Below are 22,120 nucleotides of genomic sequence, written 5' to 3'. Positions count from 1 at the left end.
AGCTTCTGGTGGTTTGCTGGCAATCTTGGGCATTCCTTGGCTTGTAGACGCAGCACCTAGATTTCTCTCTTCATGTTCATGTGGTGTTCTGCCCACCCGTGTCCAAATTTCCCCTTTTTATAAGGATACTAGTCATATTGGATTAGGGGCCCACCCTACTCCAGTATGACCTCATCTCAACTAATTACATCAGAAATGACCCTATTTCCAATTCTGGTCATATTCTGAGATACCTGGGGTTAGGACTTCAACATACAAATTTTGAGGAGACAAAATTCAACTCAGAACACTCCCCTTCCAATGTAAGCTCTATAATTTAAGGTCAAATCTTAATTCCAGAAAATATTTAACAGGAACATAAATGCCTTGTGACTTGTTTTCCATGGGTTAACCTATCTTTTCCTACTTATTTACATGAAATGTGTATATTCTGTTAATTTCACCATATCATAGATTTCACAGAGTGCTTAGAACTTAGTAAAAATTTACCTACTAGGTGTCATGGTTAAGCTGCTGTTTTATTAAATGCTGATCTTTTTTGAAAGATATTTTCCAAACAGTATAATATCTTAAAATAAAACTAGCAAACTTAGTTGACACAAACAGTGTGATCAGGACTGCTTATCTTTGAGGTGTTGAACAATCCTATAAAACAAGTATTAATATATTGAACTCCTGTCCAAAAGTGGTATAAAGAATAAAAGACAAAGTGGTACAAAACCTCTTTTACTGAATACAGTTACTAAATAAATGACAGGAATAAATAAGCACTGGAAGCCAGTATTTGATATCTATGATCATTTGATAATATGGCATTCACATAGATATAGTTTTGTATTGGACTGGTGATAGCTTCCATAGGCAAAGGACTGGTGATAGTTTTTTTGCATAAATCACTCTTTTATTGCTGTATTTGATTCTTATTTTAGGTACCTGATTAAAAGCACAACTTTTAGGGACCAGCCCAGTGGTGTAGTGGTTAAGTTTGCACTCTGCAGCCCAGGGTTCACAGGTTCGGATCCCGGGCGTGGACCGATGCACTGCTTGTCAAGCCATCCTGTGGCAGTGTCCTGTATACAGTAGAGGAAGATGGGCAAAGATGGGCACGGATGTCAGCCCAGTGCCAATCTTCCTCAGCAAAAAGAGGAGGATTGGCAATGGATGTTAGCTCAGGGCTAATCTTCCTCACACACACATACACACACACACACGCACAAAGGTACAACTTTTAGAAGAAAATTTTTTCTCTGCTTTCAAAATGGGTCCAATCTACTCCCTAGAGATTTCATTACGTCTTTTGATTCAATTTTTACTGTTCACAAGATATACACCAATATTCAACAGAGATAGTACAATTCCCTATATCACTCGCTTTTTATCCAAAGCAAACAATTTCATTCTGTACGTCGTTCAAATCTTATTCATTTACAGAATAAAGCTGGCTCTGCCAAATTTAGTAAGTGGATGCAAGCAGCTGCCTGGGAAGGACAAGGATCGAGTTCAATCAAGGATCCTGTAACCTGATACTATTACTGTTGTTCTCTCTTACAGTCCTAAATAGGTTCCATAATCTCATTATTTCCTAGCCCCTCGATGTGACAGGTTTTCTTCTTGACACTCATTACCGAAATTAATCTGTCGGACTGTTAGGTTGGCTTGGTTTTCTATTTCCTGGCTGTCAAAGCACAGCGGGAGCGGTATCGGACAACTGTCTTGAATTTTAAAGGTTTTTTAAGCCTGCTTTCCCCATCGGTTCGCTTTCCCCTCTCCTACACTCTCGGAGCCTTTTATTTTTTCTCTTTTCCTTAGTTCCTTTTACACTCACACTGTGTAGGGGGATTTAAATTCTAACCCGGAACTCAGAATCACGCGCCTTGAATGACGGGAGTCGTAGTTTCCGTTACTCCTCCGTAACCGCATTTTATGCGGATTCCTTCCCACAGTGAAAAACTACAACTCCCAGAAAGAACCCTCAGGGTGGCCGCCCCTATGCGCACGCGCCCTGACGCCGCAGGATTTGAATCGGCGGCGTTGTTATTGACGCCATATTGGGGCCGGCGGCGGGTGGAAGAGTCGTACGGTGGCAGGGGAAGCGGCTGGACGTGTTAGCTTAAGCTCCGGCCGCCGCCGCCACCACCTCGCAATCCTTCCGCATCGACCGCCGCTCTCAAGCTTCTGAGCCTACGCAGGCGGCTTAGGAGCCGTGTTCGGGCGTCATACCTCACCAAGCTGGTATCGACTTCCGAAGGGAGCCGGTCTCAGCGCAGGAGCGCCTCAGGCGCGGCGCAAAGCTCGAACGGACGGCGGGGGCGGCTGGAGCCTCTCCCGGGGGAGCCGCGCCTGAGGAGGCGGAAGAGCCCCCCTGACGCGGCGGGCGTGAGCTGCCGCCACCGCCCCTCGCGCTCTCGCCCGCGCCGGCCCGGGCCACTGCCCTGCCGCGGAGGCAGCGGCGGCGGCTCTCTTCCCCACCGGCGCTCCGCCACCCGCCCTTCTGCTCCTGAGCCCGTCGGTTAGGCTCCCCTCGCGTCCCCGCTCTCCCCCTTCCCTTGCCCTCCCCGACGCCACCCGAGCCCGGCTCTCCGCGGCCCCGGCCATGGCGTGCGGAGCCACTCTGAAAAGGACTCTGGATTTCGACCCTCTGCTGAGCCCGGCGTCCCCGAAGCGGAGGCGATGTGCGCCATTGTCGGCGCCCACCTCGGCCGCAGCCTCCCCGTCGTCGGCGGCCGCGGCCACCGCCGCCTCCTTCTCGGCCGCCGCCGCCTCGCCGCAGAAGTATCTCCGAATGGAGCCGTCCCCCTTCGGCGACGTGTCCTCCCGCCTCACCACAGGTGGGACTCGGCCCCGCGGCCGCCGAGGGGGTAGGGGCGAGGGGACGGGGGTCCCGGGGCGCAGGACGCGTCCTCGTTCTTAGCGGACTAGTTGGGCGACCACATTTCTTTCAATTAGCTAGTCCAGTCTGGGAGACAATAGAAATGGCTTGAGATCAGTGGGGGGGTTGGGGGGCGGTCGGGAGGTGGGTGGGTAGGGGCCGTGCCTTGCCGGGTATTGTGGGGAAGAGGAAGATCCTTTTCTTTGGGCCAGTGACTGGAATTGAGTGTTTCCGTAGTCTGGAGAGCTCCAGCGGAAATGATCGGAGAGGGCGATATTATTCATAAATTTAGGGAAGGGAAGGGTCACAATTACCCCGAATCTCGGTGTCTTGTCTCCCTGAATCGATGGGTTGCAGCTGTTAACTCTGGGACTGGGTGGTTCGAAGCGAGGCAGCAGCCCCTTCTCCAGTTCAGACATGGCTGATTTTAGTACAGAGGGGGTGGGGGGTGGGGATGGATGTCACCGGGGCGAGATGTAGGCCTGTCATTAATCACCCACAAGAACGCCACTTTGGCTGAGTCAAGACCTGTTTCCCTAGCAGGGTCAACAACAAAGAAAATGCTCTTCCCGTGTACTGTAATATGATCACGCTATACGTCTAGACCTTGAGAAACTTGAACTTTTAATGAAAAGCAAATTGTATTGAAATTTGGGGCTAAGTAGTTGTTTTTAGTTGGAAGTGCTTTATTTCAGCCCAACAAAGTATGTCGGGAGAAAACAGCCTAGGCCTTAAGAATAATAAAGTCAACCCAAGATTCGAAGGGACTTCAGACTATTTTTGCTTTTCATTTTGAAACATTTCCTGAAAGTGACTACGGGGAAATGTCTTTTGGCTGCTTTGTACTGCATGTGTATGCCCAGTTTTTTCTGTACTTTGAAATTCCTTGTGTGCCCTTGGCACAGTCCTAAGATAGGCTTTTGTGGACTGGTAGTGTAATTCTGTTTCCTTTGTGTGTGTAGCATGCAAAGGTTTCGTGTATGTGCCTTTGGTAATAATATGACCTGTAGACAAAACTTTTTCATAGCTTGATTTAAATGTTTCATTATCGCTGGTTTAAAAAAATTTAGGCGTATATATCTCTATATTTGGTAGCTTCCACTTGGAATTGACTCGTTTTGTTTTTTCAGGTCAGATTTTTAAATATCCTTCCCCAGATATGCGGGGAGACCTTCAAATGCCTAGGCTACCATTTTTGCTATTCAATATTTGATCTAACTTAAAGATATACTATTTTAGAGTTGTGGCGAGTTTTGAGGAATTCCCAGATAATTTTATTTAATGACGATACCTAAACTGTTTTCTATATAAAGACATTCATTGATTTATTGTTAGGCTTTACATTAAAAAAGAAACAATGTTACAAATGAGCTCCTGGTGGTTAACATTATTTTTAGAGTTTGTCTTTTTTAGTGAAATAGGATCATTGAAAATTGAAATGATACCATGGAATCTGTACTTAACAACTAATAAGGCCACTTAAAAATAGCTCTAGCTAACCAGCAATAAATTTCAGTCGAGGGGGTGAATTAATACAGTGTTAGGTTTGGGAGCTGAAGTATATCTCAATGCGAAAATAGTCTTGAGCATATATGGCAAACCAGCCAGGGGCTGTAACATTTGTCCTCACTGTAAAGGAAACTTATTTGGAAAGAATTGGGATCCTTTGCAAATTTGTGATTTCATTGATATATTTGTAGCATTGGCTAAGGCAGTTGGCTCCGAATTTTCTCAAATTTACATTAAGTATATTATATGATAGTAAAACAACTGGAATCATTGGAGTTGCTTAAGCCTGCTGATTTTGAATTCATATTTTCCAAAATACTGCTGCATCTTCTGTTTTGGACGTTTACTCTGGAAGTTTGATCAGATCCTGAACTCGAAAATCACACCATAATTGATTTTTATTGTCTGCTAAAAGTTACTTAGCTATTTAACTAATTTGAATCTTAACGTAAAAAGTTAACTTCGAAAAGCATTTAAAATTGCTAACGTTTTGAATTGCAAAAATTTACTTTTTTTTTGCTGCTATTTTGAGTGACATTTTACATGTAATTTAATTTGGCTTTGTGTTTACATGGCCAGTTTTGGGCATGCTCCTGTATGGTTTTGTAATAACGTCATAATGGGAGCTGCAGTGTTGTGCAGGTATCAAAGAGCTTCCCAGTTTTCATGTCACCAAACTTGGAAATAATTTTCCCATGAACCTAATTTTTAGATTCCTATTTATCAGTGGTGATTCTTAAACTTCACAAGAGTGAATACTCGTATATCCTTAGCTGAATTAAGTAGATAAGATTAGAAATGGAAAGTGACTTACCAAATTGAGATTGACTGGGACTCTCTGGAAACTGTTTTCCTTTCATTTCCATGAGTTCAAATAGAAATTTAAATAGTTTAGAATTAGAGTACTGAAGTGATTTTTTTTTTTTTTCAGAGCATGTATATAAATTTACCATTATTTTATCATCATTCTTTTCTGGATACTTTTACAGAGTGTCTTCTGATGTGTAGCTGAAGTCACGTTTCGGCTTTACTAGTAGTTTCAGCAACTTTACTTCTCTTTTAAACTCTGGTTTATTTTAGTCATCCCAGAAAGGTAATTCCAAAGTTTGACTTGATGACTATTATTTAAATCAATATTTTTCAAACTGTTGCAACTTAATGCCAGGAAAAAGGAAAGGGCAAATAGTTTTATTGGAACACAGCTGTGCTTATTCAATTTTTTATTTATTTAAGTATTGTCCACTGCAGGCTGCAGCAGTAGAGTAGTTTTGACAAGGACTGTATTTTCCCAAAGCTCAAATATTTACTATCTGGTCCTTTACAGAAAAAGTTTGCCCACTCCTGCTCTAGGGTATCAGCAGTGAGGTTTATATACCCCTGGATGTGGAAAAGGAAAAGTGGATGATGAGTGGAGGTATGGAGGGAAAAAAGCATTGACTATGGTTGGGAAAATGAATGCCTCTGTTAGCTACATCAGTACTCATTCTGGTAAGTTAGTTGAAAACAGATTCAAAGTGTTATGTTTTTCTCTGTTGGTTTTTGAAACAGCTCAGAATATTACCATTTAGTCAAAAGATTGTCATGACATTCCCAAGAACAAGATTATTTTAATAAAACCAAAGTATTATGTAATGTTACTAGAGACTATCAGTCAAATCCAACACATTGTTTTTCGTAATTGTGTAGTGAATGAATGAATGGTCTAATGAAGAGATCCTTCTGTGGATGTCAACCTATTTGTGAGTTTGCTAGGCACTTTTATGCATGTTGTTTATATTTTGTTACTTTTGCTCTAGTCTGCCCTAGGAATTCAGTTGGATGAAGAGTTAAATTCCTTTGAAGGAACTCATTGTATTTGCTGGAAACTTGCCATTAAAAATGGAAATTGCAGCTTGTGAATGGGGAAGAGTTTACAGAACTTAGATTGTTCAGTAGACATTGATGCATGCCTGCAAACGGAGACACCAGCTGGCTTAAATGAAGTATAAATGGTTCTAGGCAAACAAATGAGATGTCTGTTGGAGGAGGCAGCGTTTCACTTCAGATGTCACTTATATTGAGCCAGAAGTGTTTTTAATATTTTGTGGTTATTTAGACAGCTGTTAAGTTGCTTCTAGTTTCTCAGTGGATTTGGCAAATAAACTGTTTTTAATGGTCTTTGTACTTTGGGTTTTAAACCTGATATTTTATTTAGGATTATGTATGTAGCTGGAGTTATTTCATAGTTTTATGAATTATGCATTTAAGAATCCTGTAAGTTTATGGCCATTAAATGCAGGGCACAGTTGTATTCATTATTGAGCTATTTTGTTTTGAAAGTAGAAAAATAAAGCCTAACTTGGGCATAGAAACACATAGGGTAAACATGGCTATATCAGAGAGATGTTAGCCCTTTAGGTATAGATGCTACTAGCTACCGTGGCTGCCGCAGAGACATAATCTGAGATGTAAAGGAGAATAATAAATTTATTCACTTCTTACCTGGCTTTATGGGGAAAAGAATATACATACTGTATTAATCAGGTAGGCCTTTCCTAAGTGTTTAGATAGACCCAGGAAGACACAATGATAGAAACGCTTTTTGTTTTGAAAGGTTGAGAATAAGAAAGTCAGTGTAAGTGCCCAGTTTTGTCTGTTTTTTCTATTTGAAAAGAAACTTGATTTTCCTTGCACTTAAAAAAAAGAATTCAGAATGATAGCATGGGTTTAATTTTGGATGTGTTGGATAGTTGGTTCATGAAACTAGATAATGTTGTTGGAGTTGGGTCTGTTCAAGTACCTATAACTGAATTAATCAGCTACTTGTGGTCCTTGCTGTCTGTGTGTTAACACTGTGCTAGTATTGTTGACCTACAGAATGTTCAGTGTTCTCTATGCCTTATGTGAAACCACAGGGAATTGCTTGCTTTGGAGAAGACTACTTACTTTCAAAGTATGAAGGGTGGAATACTTGTTCAAACCTATATGAATCATTCTGGGGTTTTACCCCTCATTATGTACCAATTTTTCTTTTTAGACTGTTTTGTAACAATATAGCCACAATATGTGACAACATCTAAAAAAAATTGTGACTGAAACAAATGAGTAGTAATAAATACAACAATTAGTTGAAGACTTTGAACCATACTTTTTCTGAGGCACTTGAAGTATACTTCTCAGTGTTCCCTCATCTTTTTGGGCAGTGATGATAAACATGGATTAAAGCATTACATATTTGAAATAGTCCCATCTGCAATACATTTTACTGTTTGCAGAGATTTGCTCATTTGAAGAAACACATTTTTGAAGAATTTACATGATTTTTAGGAGAAAATATTTTTGTAATATGAAGTTCTGATCTTTTATTTCTAGAGGAATTGAATGATTTAAGTTACAGCAAATTTCTCACATGATGGGATGATATTGCATCTACACTGAGCAGGGAGAGAATCCTTGCAGGTAAATTAAAATTCTGCCGTATGTCAAGTTGTCAGCTTTGATATTTATTTTAGGCCTTTTGATGAGTATTTTTCAGTATGCCAGATTCTGTAATCCTTCTTGGGATGTTAGCCTTTTTTGGGTGGTAGTAGTGGTTTTTAACCTTCCAGCACTAGAAAAACAGTTCATAATATGCCTGTAGTTTGTTTTGGGGCATAACTTCCTCCTTCCGCCATTTAAAAAATCGTTAAGTCATTAGTTTTTGTCTGTCACAAATGGCATAGGCAGATCATCCTGAAATGTACTACTGCTTTGCAAGTTTCATTTTATTAAAATTGTAATCTTTCCATTAGTACAATTTTTGGGTGTGACTTAATTTCTAGATCTGTTCATGTACCTAGTTTTTCTCAACATGATTAAAAAATCTAAATACTTACTCTAGAAGTCACTTGTTAAGCTTTTAGGAACCTCATTTGAGTTCCAGATACTGTGCTGCTTAGGCCAAGACAAGACATAATCTCTCAAGGGACTGATAGAGCCGCCACTGCTGATACTTTATTAGCTAACCAAACTTGAATAAAAATACTCTAATCTTTATGCTTTATCAATATACCTACAGTCATGCATCGCTTAATGACAGGGATACATTCTAAGAAACGCGTCATTAGGCTAGTGCGTTGCTGAGGGAATGTCATAGAGTGTACTTACACAAACGTCAGCTACTACCTAGGCTGTATGGTCCTAATTTTAGGGAACCACTGTTGCATTTGTGGCCCATCATTGACCAAAATGTCGTTATGAGGTGCATGACTGTATTTTAACTCCTTGTGGACATTTATCCACATTAGCATTACCTTCACCTTTGGCAGCCTAAGTATTGAAATTAGCTTACTGATTAAATAATAATTTTACTACTTTGGAAGCCTTAAAAGTGATTTTTTTAAGGTGAGTGTTGAAGCTTGTTTTTTGGCTGTTTCTGAAATTGTTTCAGTCTGTGACGTGTATTCTGACTTTGGTTTAGCATTCATTTTCATTTCCATTAACGTTGATTCTTAGAAAACTCCCTCCAAAAATCAAACTAAAGGGAAAGTTTGGAGGGAGGGACCTGGAAGAGTTGATTTTCTTTCTTTTGTTTTCTTTTTTTAAAAAATGAGATAGAATTGTTGAACTGACTTAGCAAATGAAGAATAGAATGTAGGATGAATTTGGAAGATTGCAGAAAACCGGTTTTTCAAACATTATCTTCCCTGAACTTGGCCCCTTAATTGTTATGGTGGGTTGCCTTGTTCCTAATGCTAAAATATAATTTTCTGGAAGAAAAACTTTTTGAAGTGGTGTAATTGGTTAAAAATATAGGAGGTTTTAGGTTGCTGTGACAGAACGGGGGAATCCGATGCTCACTGTAACAACCATTCATGGCCCAAGGTGAAGTAGTACATTATCAGAGGCTGGCATTGTAATCAGTCGTTTACGTGTGGCACTGCTGACCTACCAATTTAGAATATGTCCTCACTTTTAAAACACTGATAAAACATTCTGGCTAGATGCAGGTGCCTATCCTAAGAGGAGGCAGTTTAGAGGCTCTTGAAGCATCCCTTATATAAATATCTGAATGTAATATGAAGATTTCTTATAATTACTCGGTTATAGCCAGTGATCGCAGTTTCAGGGCTCTAGGTAGATGAGACTTATGCTCTGTTTTTGTTACTACCTTCTTAACAGTCATAGAGTTTGAGGTTTCAGAGTATGAAGTATCAATAGTACATGATAGTAATCCTCTATTCTGACATCCTGTTTTTTAAAAATTAGCTTTCCTCATTGTGAGCTTTCCTCATTGTGACTTTATTGTAACTTGAGGTACTTGTGGAATACCAGCTAGATGTAGTAATAGAATACTGGAGAGGGCAGTAGATGTTAAGAGCTTAGGTTCTGAGCTCAGGCTTGGCTCTGCCATGTTCCAGCTGTGTGACCTTTCAGAAGACATTGAAGCAAAGCGTCATTTTCCTCATCTATAAAATTGTGCACATGATGATAGTAGTATCTGCCTCCTGAGGTTGCTGTGAGGATTAAGAGATTTCTGTCCCTGGGTGCTGGAGACAATCACAATAGGACAACCTCAAATGAGACTTTTTACATTGTCCAGCAGTCCTGCCTTTCAGTGAATAACCTTGCCTTCTACTTCACAGAAAAAATAGAAGCCATCAAATGACAGCTTCTTTGTTTTTCCCAGTACCAACACTACCAATATTTGTGCCTGTCCTGTTTTCTCTTTTAGTATCATTGAGGAGTATTAAATGAGATAATTAAAGCACTTTATTACACAGTAAGGGAAGGATCCCACTTCTTTCCAAAGGAACCATATCCTCTTATTTTTCTCTCTCAACCGGGTCTTTACTTTTGGCTTTAAATATTGTCAGGCCTCCCGTTATAAAGTAAATAAAACATCCTCATTTTCGTCCAGATTCCTCCACTTCAAAACCAAATTCAAAGAGCTTTCAGATAGTCTGTTTGGTTCCATTTCTTCGGTTCTCACCTCACTTCTAGTCTGTTTGTGCCTCCAGCAGCTCTTGTCAAGTCACTAATGACTTCCATGGCACACAGTCAGTCCTTCTTTTCTTTGACCTTTCTTAAGCATTCACACTGCTGACCCACTCCCTTCTTTTGAAATACTTTTTTCCTCCTTCTGTGACAACACTGTTTTCTTCCACATCTCTGGCTGTTCCTTCTGTCTTCATCTGGCCATTAAATTTAGGAGTTCTTTTTTAGTTCTAGGTTCAGCTCCATTCCTATCTAGCTTAATAGCTCCCTATGCAATCGCATGCATGCTCCCAACTTCAGTTTCCATTTAAAGATGACTTTCTAATTTATATCTTTATAGTTCAGACCATTCTTCTTAGTTCCAGCCCTGGGGAATTTGCCCTTTTTATTGTCAGATCTTCCCAGTAGCCCTCCTGCCCCCAGAAGTCAGAATTTTTGTGAAATCTGTTGACTTTTAAATATTCACAGCTAATTTACAAAATGTATGGGAGAAACAAAAGATGTGTGTGGGCTTCCAATCAGTGCCTTCTGGTGTGAGAGGTAGTCTTAATTGCTCTTTTAAAGCAGACATAATAGAAAAGCAAATGCATTTGTTATCAATCACATAATGAACATGAATTTTATATTTTAAGAAAAGTATGTTAGGAAGAATGAATCAGTATATGTATGTTAATGTCATGTAGTGAGTCTCCTTAAGTAGTTCCAATCAAGTTTAAATGGACTTACAGAATATTTTCCTGCAAGGGAGGCATTTGTCTAACTTAGAACTACCAAAGCCATGCAGCTGAGGGTGGCAAAATGAATTGAGATCACCTTAAATACTTTGCACTTGTAATAATCTCTGCTGTTACTGCTTTTCTTCTCTTGCTCTCCACTTCCTTGTATGTACAGTAATAAATAAACCAACCACTTTTGTTTTTAATTGTCGCAGTAGGAGAGTTATTATTTTAAGCAGGGGATATAAACTTAAATGCCCATAGTTCCAGGCAGGTAATATGCAGGGGTAAAGTAAGCTAGGTGGGGACTAGTGAATGCTAACCTTGCTAGTGCCCAGCAGCATCGCCTGGAAACTCATTAGAAATGCAGAATCTGAGGCTCCATCCCTTAGAGTCTACAGTTTAACAAAATCGTCAGGTGATTTGTGTGTGCATTAAAGTTTCAGAAGCATTTGAGAACTTATGCCCAGAAGGTAGCAACTACTCTTCAGCTGAATTTTTCCCCAGCAGTAGCCAGAAATCTGACTTGTAAAATCACCGAACTTTTAAATGTTGGCCACAAATTCACACTTGTTTTTTAAAAAAGTATTCAGGCCAGACATGTCTTTGGGCTCAGTATAGCCTGTGAATCATCAGTTTGCGACCTCTGGTTTCCATGTATGCTATAGCTCATGTTTGTGTGTGTTTTGGGTGCCCTAATAAGATGTTATAGAAGGTGAGTTTATTCTTCAGCTTGATTGTGCTGCCTGGAGTTCTCGAGGGGTCTGCTCTCTGTATTTTCCAAACCTTACCTTGTCTTCATGGCCATGGTTAATTGGAATGGAAGCTGGACTTCTTGCCTTGGCATTAAATGTTTTCTGTAGCATGCATATTTTGGGTTTTGGATGGTTCAGTTTCTCCTTTCTCTTCCCCACTTACTGCTTTTTTTTTGGTTCTTATTACTCTGTATTTTCCTAGTTTGTAAGTTATATGAAACGGTACTTGGAGATAGTAAAAGAGCTAAACAACAAAAGCAACAGGGGTTAACATATCCCTTTAGAATCTAGAGTAATATAAAATGTGTGAAACTTCCTGAGTATCAGGGAGGAGCCACCTGCTGATTGCGCATTGCTGGACTCCTTGCATTAGTGACTTCCATTGTGTGGTTAACTTGTAAAATTTATACATTGACCCTGCAGGGTTTTAACAAATTGAATCAAATCATTTATTTCAAATAAGTAATCATTGGCTATCATGTAGTACCAGTTAAATAATAGAATTTGACCTGTAGTGATTATAGTTTTTCTTCCTCTTGTAGGAGATAAATGAATGCCTCTTATACAGTAAAATATAATGTAAATTTAGAATCTAAGCCAGTTGCTTTTAAAGTACTGTAGCTAATACTCTAATGTTTATGTAATTGTGTGCAGCTATATTATGCTTATTAGGATTCATGTTAATCCAAAAAGAAGTTAAAAAAAATGTAGATATAACTTGATAATCTTGTGTTAAAATTGGTTCCACGTCCTTTTGATGTAGCAGTAATTTTAAAGTGAATTAAAAATGACATCAGCTCATTTTTAGTTAGATAGCTTTCAGCTGGATAGGAACATTGTCCTTAAGGTGTCCCTCAAGGAGAAGATAAGAACTGTTTCAGTTTCTGAACAGATGATCCTGGGAAAATAGTCGATTTACAAAGATGGGTCTCCATAGCAACTCTAAATTGTATGTGTTTTAATTTATGTAGTAGACATGGCAATGTCTAGTATGTAGTTCAGAGCTCTAGATTTGGTCTGTTTTATGTGGAACAGTTTCTTAGTTTTAGGTCTTAGTGGCTACTACAGGTTTTCTGTACTTAATTGTTTACAGGTTTCCCATTTCATTTGTGTTCCTGCCTAGAACTTAGATTTTTAAGATTTAGTTTATTTTTAATCCCATTGTTTGAGTTATCTATCTAGATGAACTTTCACTTTGTTTTTTCAAAGATACTCCGTAGAGAAATTATCATATAAGGTGATTAAAAAAAGTGTCTTATACTCCTAAATTTAAAACTGTTAATGAAACCGTAATGTTTGATTTAATAATTCTGCCAGTAGGAAAACGTTAAGTCTGTACAGGTCTGGAGCAAAAGTTTAGTTTCACATATCACAGATTTTTAGACATCTTATGGACTCGACTCTAGAAAGATTTCCCCCACTCTCCCCAGTTTTATGGTTCTCCTTTAAACACATTTTTAGTTGCTTCTAATTCCGTATTCCTGCCTTTGCTCTTAGTCCCATCTTGATGCTGTTTGTTTTACCCTCATCAAATCAGTTATTTTTTTATTCCATCAACTAGTTTCTCCTGTTTTATACTGATCACCTTATTCATTGTCTCCAGGCTTTCTGAAGTAATCAGTGGCAACTAAGAGTGAAATATTTTGCAAGTAGGCTTAATGTTGCTTTAAGCCAGGCTTTTTCTTTTCACATTTACCTAGGTTTTTTGTTTTTTGAGTTTTTAAAAGTTCCCAAAGGAATAAGTGCTGGCTCATCGGTAATTTCTTACCTGTTAAAGAGGAGAATTTTATTAGCAATCTCAATGGCATTTACTAGATTTGGGAATGAAAACGCCATTAGTCATAGAATTTGCTAATACTGACTTGCACTTTAACCTAGTACAGTGGAAGAAAGTCTTAGTATTTTGATAAAAGAGTGATGTAGCTTTTAGGATTTTGAAAGGGAATATACAACCATTTGTGGTGTAGATTGTCATGAAGATAAGTATATATTTTGCTCTAAGTGATTTGCTGCAAATGTGCAACTGATAATGTATATGAAGCTTCATTTGTCTTTCTTTTTCTTTAATGGGCTATAAATTGTGTTGGGAACACAATGTCAGATGTTACATGTACTTGTAATAAAATGTCACTTGCTAGTTTGATAAGAGATGGCTAAAGTTAAGTAGTTTAAGACTAAGTAGACATAGATATTTTATTGATGTCCGGAAGGACTTCATCCAGCTAGTATGGAAGCAGCTTAAGTCAGCCAGATAGCTACCTTGAGCTTAAAATTTGATTTGTGGAATATTAAATCTGGGGAAATTTCTTGAGTTATCAGTTTCAAAACTGCTTATACTTCTGAACTGAGATAAACTGAGCTTGAGGCTTGCAGTTAGCTGTTTGCTGCTTGTGCTGCTGAGATGTTGGCCAAGTTAAATTGGACCATTCACTGCATAACGTTGTTGATCGCATGTTACCAGTATTAGAGCATCTGAAGGCACAGTGAGGCTTAGATGACATAGTTGCATCATATTAGATGTAAAAAGCAGTGCAAGCAATAGCATTCAAAATTCTTCAGCGTTTTACCTGACAATATCAAGTGTTGGCAAAGATGTGGAGCAGCTGGAACTGTAATACGTTATTGGTGGGAATGCAAAATGGTATGGTTCCTCTGGAAAGTGGTTTGACAGTTTCTTAGAAAGTAAAGCCATGCGCTTACCGTAGAATCAGGCCATCCATCCCACTCCTAGGTGTTTACCCAAGAAAAATGAAAATTTGTCCACTCATAGACTTATACTTGAATATTGATAATAGCCCCAAATTGGAAAGAATCCAAATATTCATTAAACAGAAATGGGTACGTTGTGGTGTGTGTACTACTCGTTAATAAAAAAAGGAATTACTGATTCATGCAACATCACGTATGAATCTCAGAAGCATTTTGCTGAGTGAAAGAAGTCAGACAAAAAAAATCTACGCTCTTTATGATTCTATTTATATGAAATTTTAGAAGAGGCAAACTGTATGGTGACAGTATATGAATGTAGTTGTGAAGGTGAAGAATAGGAGCATGAGAGAACTTTTTGGGGTTGATAAAGTTCTTTATTATGGTTGTGGTAGTTGCAAGACTTAGGTATGCACTTGTCAGAACTTACCGAATGGTCATTTAAATTGGTGAATTCGTTTGTACAAATGTATACCTTAAAATTCCTTAGGTTGTTATGATGTCTCTTAAGTATTAGATGGTGTGGAGGTTTACAAAGCTAAATTTTTAAAAGTTTTACCATATCTTAATCCTAAGCTAGATCTTGTTTGAGACTATCAGTTGAGTTTGTTACCACTATTCTTTTGGTATATCTTAGTTGTGCTTTGGTTGATTTTTGTGAAGCAAAAGGAAGACGAAAGTAATCTGAGAACAGCTGTGTGGTGGTCAAAGACTGTCACACAAAAGATGTTAAGGTCAAGTTACCCGGTGCTAATACATTTGAAGTCTCTGATTGTGAATAAACTTGAGGATGCTTTGAATTTAGGCACTTTTGATCAGAATGATGGTAGCTTTGAACAGAAAGTGATAAATGAGTGAAGCTTGCTGTGTATCAGAGATCAAAACATCATTACTTTCAAAACCTTTAGAATATTGCTACTGAAAGACTTCTGTTATTAAAAAATAAGGATATATGTCCTGGTTGGTATAGGATGTTGCACTAGTTTTATTGGACACCTGTGGATCTTAGGAAATTCATTTCTATCAAGGTGCTTAACTGTTCAGTAGACAGCCATTTTATTTCACACTGTAACTTAGTTTTTAAATTACCAGCTATTTCAAATAAATGGAAAAGGACTGAATGACCATGTTTAATATAAACAAATGTTAACATTCTGGAAAACGTTAAATACAGCTAAAGCACCCCTCACACAACCATCCTGAAGTTAATCATTCTAATGTATAATTTTGTATTTAAACTGCACATTCGTGTATATGTAAACAAGTTTGTTTATACACAAAATTTACGTAAGTGGAATCTTCAGTGGCTAAATCTTTTGCAACTTTTCTTTTTTTTTCCAGTTAAAATAATGAAATTGGCAGAATCTAAAATGTTTAATAAGAGATTGAAGGATGTCTCTTCACGTCTCTCTCTCAGAAGCCCTAAAAGTTCTTCTTAGTAGGGAAACAATATAAAGTGAGAAAAGAGACATGAGAATTTCGTACATACCTAAGAAAACCATCAGTGTTAAATTAAAAAAAAAAAGATTGTTTCATCTTACATAAATCTTTAGCCTTTGAATTTTCAATTCATTTTTAAATTAATGCATCATTGTAGACTTGATCAAGTTACACTCCATTATATTTATGAATCATTTTATTGCCTGTTGCCACCTTAACTTAGTTTTTGTTTAATTTTTGCTTTAGATTGGGACTAATAAACTTCTTGGGATTAGTTTCACATGGATAAGCTGTTAATTTAGGAGCTATGGTGGTTGTGACAAAGGCTGTTTGTAGGGGAGTGGAAACCTCAGGGAGGGATTTTCTGGAGAGGCTAAGTGGTAACTATTTTAAATTAGAAAGCCTTCTAAAGTGAATCATACTAGCCTAAAGGATATGTTGGATATAATTTTACCCGTTTCGATAGATGGTTGTGGTTGAAGATAATGGCACTGTGGTATAGTGGTTCTTGTTGAGTAACTGTTTCGTACCAATCACTTTACGTGGGTTTTTATCTCCAAGGTTCAGACAACACTTTGCTGTTTATTTAATGTATGATAATTTTTAGTTCCCATCTACTCTCATTTTGCTGATCTACTCTCACTTCTCACTAGTGTGTGCTTGAATATACCTAGTCCTCCCTGCTTCTAATTATTTATGGTCTTGGACAATCCTGTTAATTTAATAGTTATATGTGTGATGAATGATTGACCTTTGAGTTTGGGACTCTTAATAAATATGAGAAAAATACGTGTTTTAGTTCAGAGTCCCTTATCTTTACATTAAATGAAAAACTTTTAAATTTATTTTTTGCTAATCACTGCTCAAAAAGAATGGTATTGTAGAATAGCTGTATTCCAGGTAGCGTGTATGTGCTATTGCTGAATGAGTACCCCCATTAATGCTGAAACTAATTCCTCTTAGAACATCAGTTTTCTGGATATTATTTGAAGAGAATATGTTCAGTAGATATACTAAATAATTCTTGGAAACACTACCTTTTTTTCTATCTTGCCAAATTTTAACTTTTTTCTTTTAGAACAAATTCTGTACAACATAAAACAAGAGTATAAACGCATGCAGAAGAGAAGACATTTAGAAACTAGTTTCCAACAGACAGATCCATGTTGTACTTCTGATGCACAGCCACATGCATTTCTCCTCAGTGGACCAGCTTCACCAGGTAAAAATATACTTAAGTGAAAGGAAATACTGTTTAGTATGCGAAAAGGTAATCCAAGTTGCCTTAGTCACTCAAGCTCCTGTTTCTCCCCTTGATTTTAAAAAAGATTTATACAAGTAATGCATGATCTCTTAAAAGTATGGTACAAAATAGGTACAGTTGTCCCTTGGTATCCCTGCCAGGACCCCACAGATTCAACCAACCACGGATCATAAACATAGCACGTACAGGATCCGAGATTGGTTGAATCTGAGGATACGGAACCCGCACATATGGAGGGCTGACTGTAATCACCACCTGGATTCCCGCCACGCAAAGACCTGTATATAATATCCCCTAAGTGGACTTCCTCAGAAGTGCTATGATTTGTAGCCTCCATTAAAAAAAAACATACTATACCATGTGCTTTTTTGTTAGGTAATGATGTACCTTGCCATGGCTGAATGGTTTTCCTTTTTATGGATTTCCCATAATTATTAAACTAACCATTAATGATAGATAATGGGACTCAGAATTTCTGCTATTACAGTATTTACAAAAATGTTCCTGTACATACACCCTATTAGGATAGATTCCTAAAGGTGGATTATTTTTGATCTACTTCTCCCTACCTTTTGTTGGAGGGAGTAGTTTGCAAGTACACTTTTTTTTTTAAAAAAAAAAGGCAGAAAAATGAAGGCTGTTGGAAGTGAAGGGAAAGTAAAGCTTCTTACTGATAAAGAGCCATCAAAAGTGGCTCTTACCTTTAGTAAAGTTCTCAGCAAAACAGTTTTTCTTGTGACAACAGTTGCCTGCCTTCCTTCCCTTCCCTTCCTTCCCAGCAGTGGTAGGAAAACCTTGGCAGAATAAAAAAACTTAAAGGCTATGAAACAGTCAAATAAAATTAGATTAGGAGACATGAAATTGTTCAAAACATTCTGCAGTACTCCTGCCAATTTAGGGGGCCAGGTATAAGTGGGTGAAACGTGGTAAGGGGAGGTTAGGGTAGAGACTGTATATCTGCTGTATCAGCAGAAAACCAAGATGATCATCATTCCTTAGTCAGTTTGCTTCTTAGATGAGTTAACTGGCAGCCTCAACTAAGAAAGCTGGGAATTTGAAAGTAAATAAAGTTAGCCTTAGTGTAGTTATGGACTAAAGCTGGTATATTTATTCTTGTGATAGACACAGCTCTAACAAGCATAGTTAAGTTAACTGGTCCCAGCCATGCAGGTTATAAGGAGCAAGTAAAAAGAATTGGGAGTAGCAGGGGCAGATACACAGAGCAGGACCAACAATTGATGGCAGGTTTGTGTATTATATGTGTATAAAATGCTTGTAGCAGTGTTATAACGGATGGCTATCATAATCCTGAGTTCTCAAAAATATTAATTTCAGATGTTCTTTTCAAGAAAAGAGGAGTGATGTTTTTGGAAAATCAGAGTGTATTAAGTAGTACTTGAAGAAGAATGCATTCTGAAGAAATCTTTTCTATCAAGTATCACTATTTGATAATGCCTAGTGGCTGTTATCTTTAAGGACTTGGAAACATAAAATTTAATATTGAATATCAGGAATATATTCTCAGTATTTATTTTTACAAACTGCTCTCCTAGTTAATATCACTAACTAAAAAACAAAAACTTAAGTTCTGTTTGTGTCTTGTAATTTTCTCCACTCGCCTTCAGACTTTTTCCCTTATATTTGATTGCATACATCTTGCCATGTTTTTCCAGCCACATGCTGATAGGATTAAACCTGTTTTAAGACTGGTAGGGAAATAATGTGCTAAAAACTGATAGAAAATGCTTTTATATGAACGTTGATAAGATCCAAATGAAACTTCTTCAGTTAGAAGATGCTTTCTATGATGGCTCTAAATCAGGTGCTTTTTTTGGTTCATGTTATACATAGGGACTTCATCTGCAACATCCTCACCATTAAAAAAAGAACAGCCCTTATTCACTCTACGGCAGGTTGGGATGATCTGTGAACGTTTGTTGAAAGAACGTGAAGAGAAAGTTCGAGAAGAGTATGAAGAAATACTGAACACAAAACTTGCAGGTATGAGATGAGTTTATTTTAGAGTCTCCCAGAAACTCACTGTAAGAAATGCATTATTTCCCACATGTACTTCACGTCAGTTAAATTACCCTTTCCATACACTGGTACAATATGTTTTCTAAGAACCAGAGAATTATGGTTCAAGAAAGGAAATGAACCTTCCTGTAACTCATGACCCTCCTTTGTGACCTCAAGAAATAGTATTTGTTAGCCATGTAGATCAGCAGCAGTATTAGTGAACTAGATTTTTCTTTTGATGCACCCTGAGCTAAAAACGTTCTTGACTTTGGCTGTGCCACAATTTGGTTGTGGATTTTTGGAATTTATATCTTTCATGATAACTTGACCATTAGTAGACACTTGAAATATTTAACTGGCACTGTGTACATCATTTTAGACTATCAAAAGCTGCTGCATTCTTGTTCTAATTATCCAAAAAACATTTGTAGTAAAAATTTGATAATTTAAGTGCAGTAAATAAAATTTATTATGTATAGTAATGTAATCAGAATTTTCCCCGATTTTTAAAGCCACAGATTTTAGTGGGTATTGTAAGCTTTTTGATTCTTAAGGAGTTAAATCAAGGTGCTAATATAGGCAAGAGAATTTGCTTAGTTATTAACATCTTTTTCTGTGACATCTGATTAGGTTACAGGTAGATGTTTTTGGATATATCATATGTCCTGTTAAGCTACTGTTATCTCATTTCCTCTCCTTGCAGTAAATTGCCATTCATAGATGACTTAGAATAAACTTTCAGAGTGGAAAGCTGTGTTTTTATTTCAAGCCCTTTATTTTTATTTATTTATTTATTTTGGTGAGGAAGATTAGCCCTGAGCTAACATTTGTTGCTAATCCTCTTTTTGCTGAGGAAGATTGGCCTTGGGCTAACATCCATGCCCATCTTCCTCTGCTTTATATGTGGGACACCTTCCACAGCATAGCTTGATAAGCGGTACATAGGTCCGTGCCCAGGATCCGAACCTGCAAACCCCAGGCCGACATACCAGAGTGTGTGAACTTAACCACAACCGCTATGCCACCCATCTGGCCCCTATACATTATTATTATTACTGAGGTTATGTGTCTGATTAAGTCCCAGCTTAGAATTGCTTCATTATATATATTGGATTTTTCAGTGGAAACTTATCTGGCTGTAATATATTAGAGAAGGCATTTTGCAAATCATGTAATTGACATGTACCTTTATTTATAGAACAATATGATGCATTTGTGAAGTTTACGCATGATCAAATAATGCGACGATATGGAGAACAGCCTGCTAGTTGTAAGTATTTCATCTTTGAACTAAAAACAAGACAGTCTTTTAAGGAGAAGACATTTATTATAATTATCTTCATACCCAAGAAGAGAATTTAACAGAAAATCATGGAGAAAAAGCCTGGAGGAAATAGGCAGCAAAACTTGACTAAGGATTTGCTTTTGGTTACTTAAATACTTAGGACAATATTGGGGATGAAGATCTGGTATGTGTTTGAATTTTAACCTACACTTTGCACTAATTTTCCTTTTCTCCCCCTTTAGATGTTTCATGAATCACGTTTTCTGCATTTGTGGGCTGCCTTGTTCTTTGTTGAATTGTTGCAAGAGGTCCCAATTATGACATGCAGCAATGCCAATACTCCCCTATGAATACAGGTTATTTCAAGCTTTCGTCAGTGGCAACCACTCTTAGGCAGCAACTGGTTTTGGAAATTTCCCTGATGTCACTACCACCCGGATGTGGACCTTTGCTACCTGTATTAATACCAGTGGTCTCATTTGCTGTATCATTACAATTTGGCTTCTTACATTAATGTTTGAAAAGGATTAAAGCTGGTATTCTAAGAACATGCCCTTCACTGGTTGTGTAAATAAAACTGTAGAATGACACTTCAGATGAAGTTAGTGTGATTTTAATTGTGCACTACAACCAAGCTGTAACCAGTTATTAATAATTTAGAATGTAATCCCAGGACATTTAATTAAGCAAATAGCCTACAGTGCTTCCTGTGAAATAGTGGAGGAGGAGGGCATTTCTGTATTCCAGGACTTCTTGGGGGTGTTGGAATGGGTTTATATGATTTTCTTTCTTTTTTTTTTTTTGGTAGTTTTTATTTATTCCATCAGTCTTTTTAACAAATGTTTATTGCTGCATTTTTTTCCAGTGTATCATTGTTTTACTGCCCTTGTAGTACTGGAATTTAGTTGAAAGAATAAAACATTTACTTCTAATCTGCTTGTTTTTTAATGTACAGATGGGTAGTATTTGAATAAAGCCAGTGTTTTAAATGTTTAAACATTTTCCAGGGATCAATGAAGTTAACTTTCTGAAAAGATTTAAAAATCTTTTAATATACCAAATAATCTAAGATTTGAGTCCTCTTTTCAAAAACTGAGTTCTGATTCCAAAGTGCTTCTCTTATAACTGACTGCATGATAGAATGTTATAGAATAGAACAGTTTTAACAGCTGTAGAATTTTTACATCAAAGATAACAGTAGAACGCGTTTCTTTTTTTAAAGGATGGTATATGAAAGCATGATTCAGCACATTTAACTCACCTTCCGAACATAGCTTCCCTATAATGAAGTGAGCAAAAAATGCTTCAGTGAATTTTTTTTAAATTCTATTAGCATATTTCCACTAATTAAACCAACCATTAATGTACTGGGACATATATATTATTGACCTAATTAGTAGAAGAAGAAAAAAGGATTTTTTTTCCTTTTTAACTTGGGTGATTATACTTCACCAGTTCTTTGTTTAACATAAGGCCAAAAAGTGGTATAGGGCTTTCACAAGCTCCTCCAGTAATTCATATGCCCATTAAGTGTTTGAGAAATATTGGTATAGAACAAGGTGGCCATAAATAAGGTGGATAATTCTACCTGGTTTTAATGGA

The 22,120-nt window shown here is 37.6% G+C and overlaps 1 protein-coding gene across 1 annotated transcript; it reads left to right on the top strand.

Moving 5' to 3' along the window:
* The first annotated feature begins 2,047 nt into the window (after positions 1-2,047).
* Positions 2,048-21,450, top strand: AKIRIN2 (akirin 2). The gene is made up of 5 exons (XM_004422107.3): positions 2,048-2,828; positions 17,029-17,172; positions 19,066-19,215; positions 20,432-20,503; positions 20,761-21,450. Exons 1-5 carry the CDS (start codon positions 2,594-2,596, stop codon positions 20,769-20,771), a joined length of 612 nt encoding a protein of 203 aa, XP_004422164.1. The 5' UTR covers positions 2,048-2,593; the 3' UTR covers positions 20,772-21,450.
* Positions 21,451-22,120: the final 670 nt, after the last annotated feature.

This window comes from Ceratotherium simum, chromosome 19 (assembly GCF_057802395.1).
Source record: "Ceratotherium simum simum isolate JZ-2026a chromosome 19, ASM5780239v1, whole genome shotgun sequence".
NCBI lineage: Eukaryota > Metazoa > Chordata > Mammalia > Perissodactyla > Rhinocerotidae > Ceratotherium > Ceratotherium simum.
This window is presented reverse-complemented; position numbering and strand designations above follow the sequence as displayed.

Bases quoted from the DNA above. Each gene is read 5' to 3' on its own strand.
- AKIRIN2 (XM_004422107.3), top strand. From the start codon at position 2,594: ATGGCGTGCGGAGCCACTCTGAAAAGGACTCTGGATTTCGACCCTCTG. The intron at 17,173-19,065 runs GTAAAAATATAC...TGTTATACATAG, and splicing joins CAGTGGACCAGCTTCACCAG to GGACTTCATCTGCAACATCC. The intron at 19,216-20,431 runs GTATGAGATGAG...CTTTATTTATAG, and splicing joins ACTGAACACAAAACTTGCAG to AACAATATGATGCATTTGTG.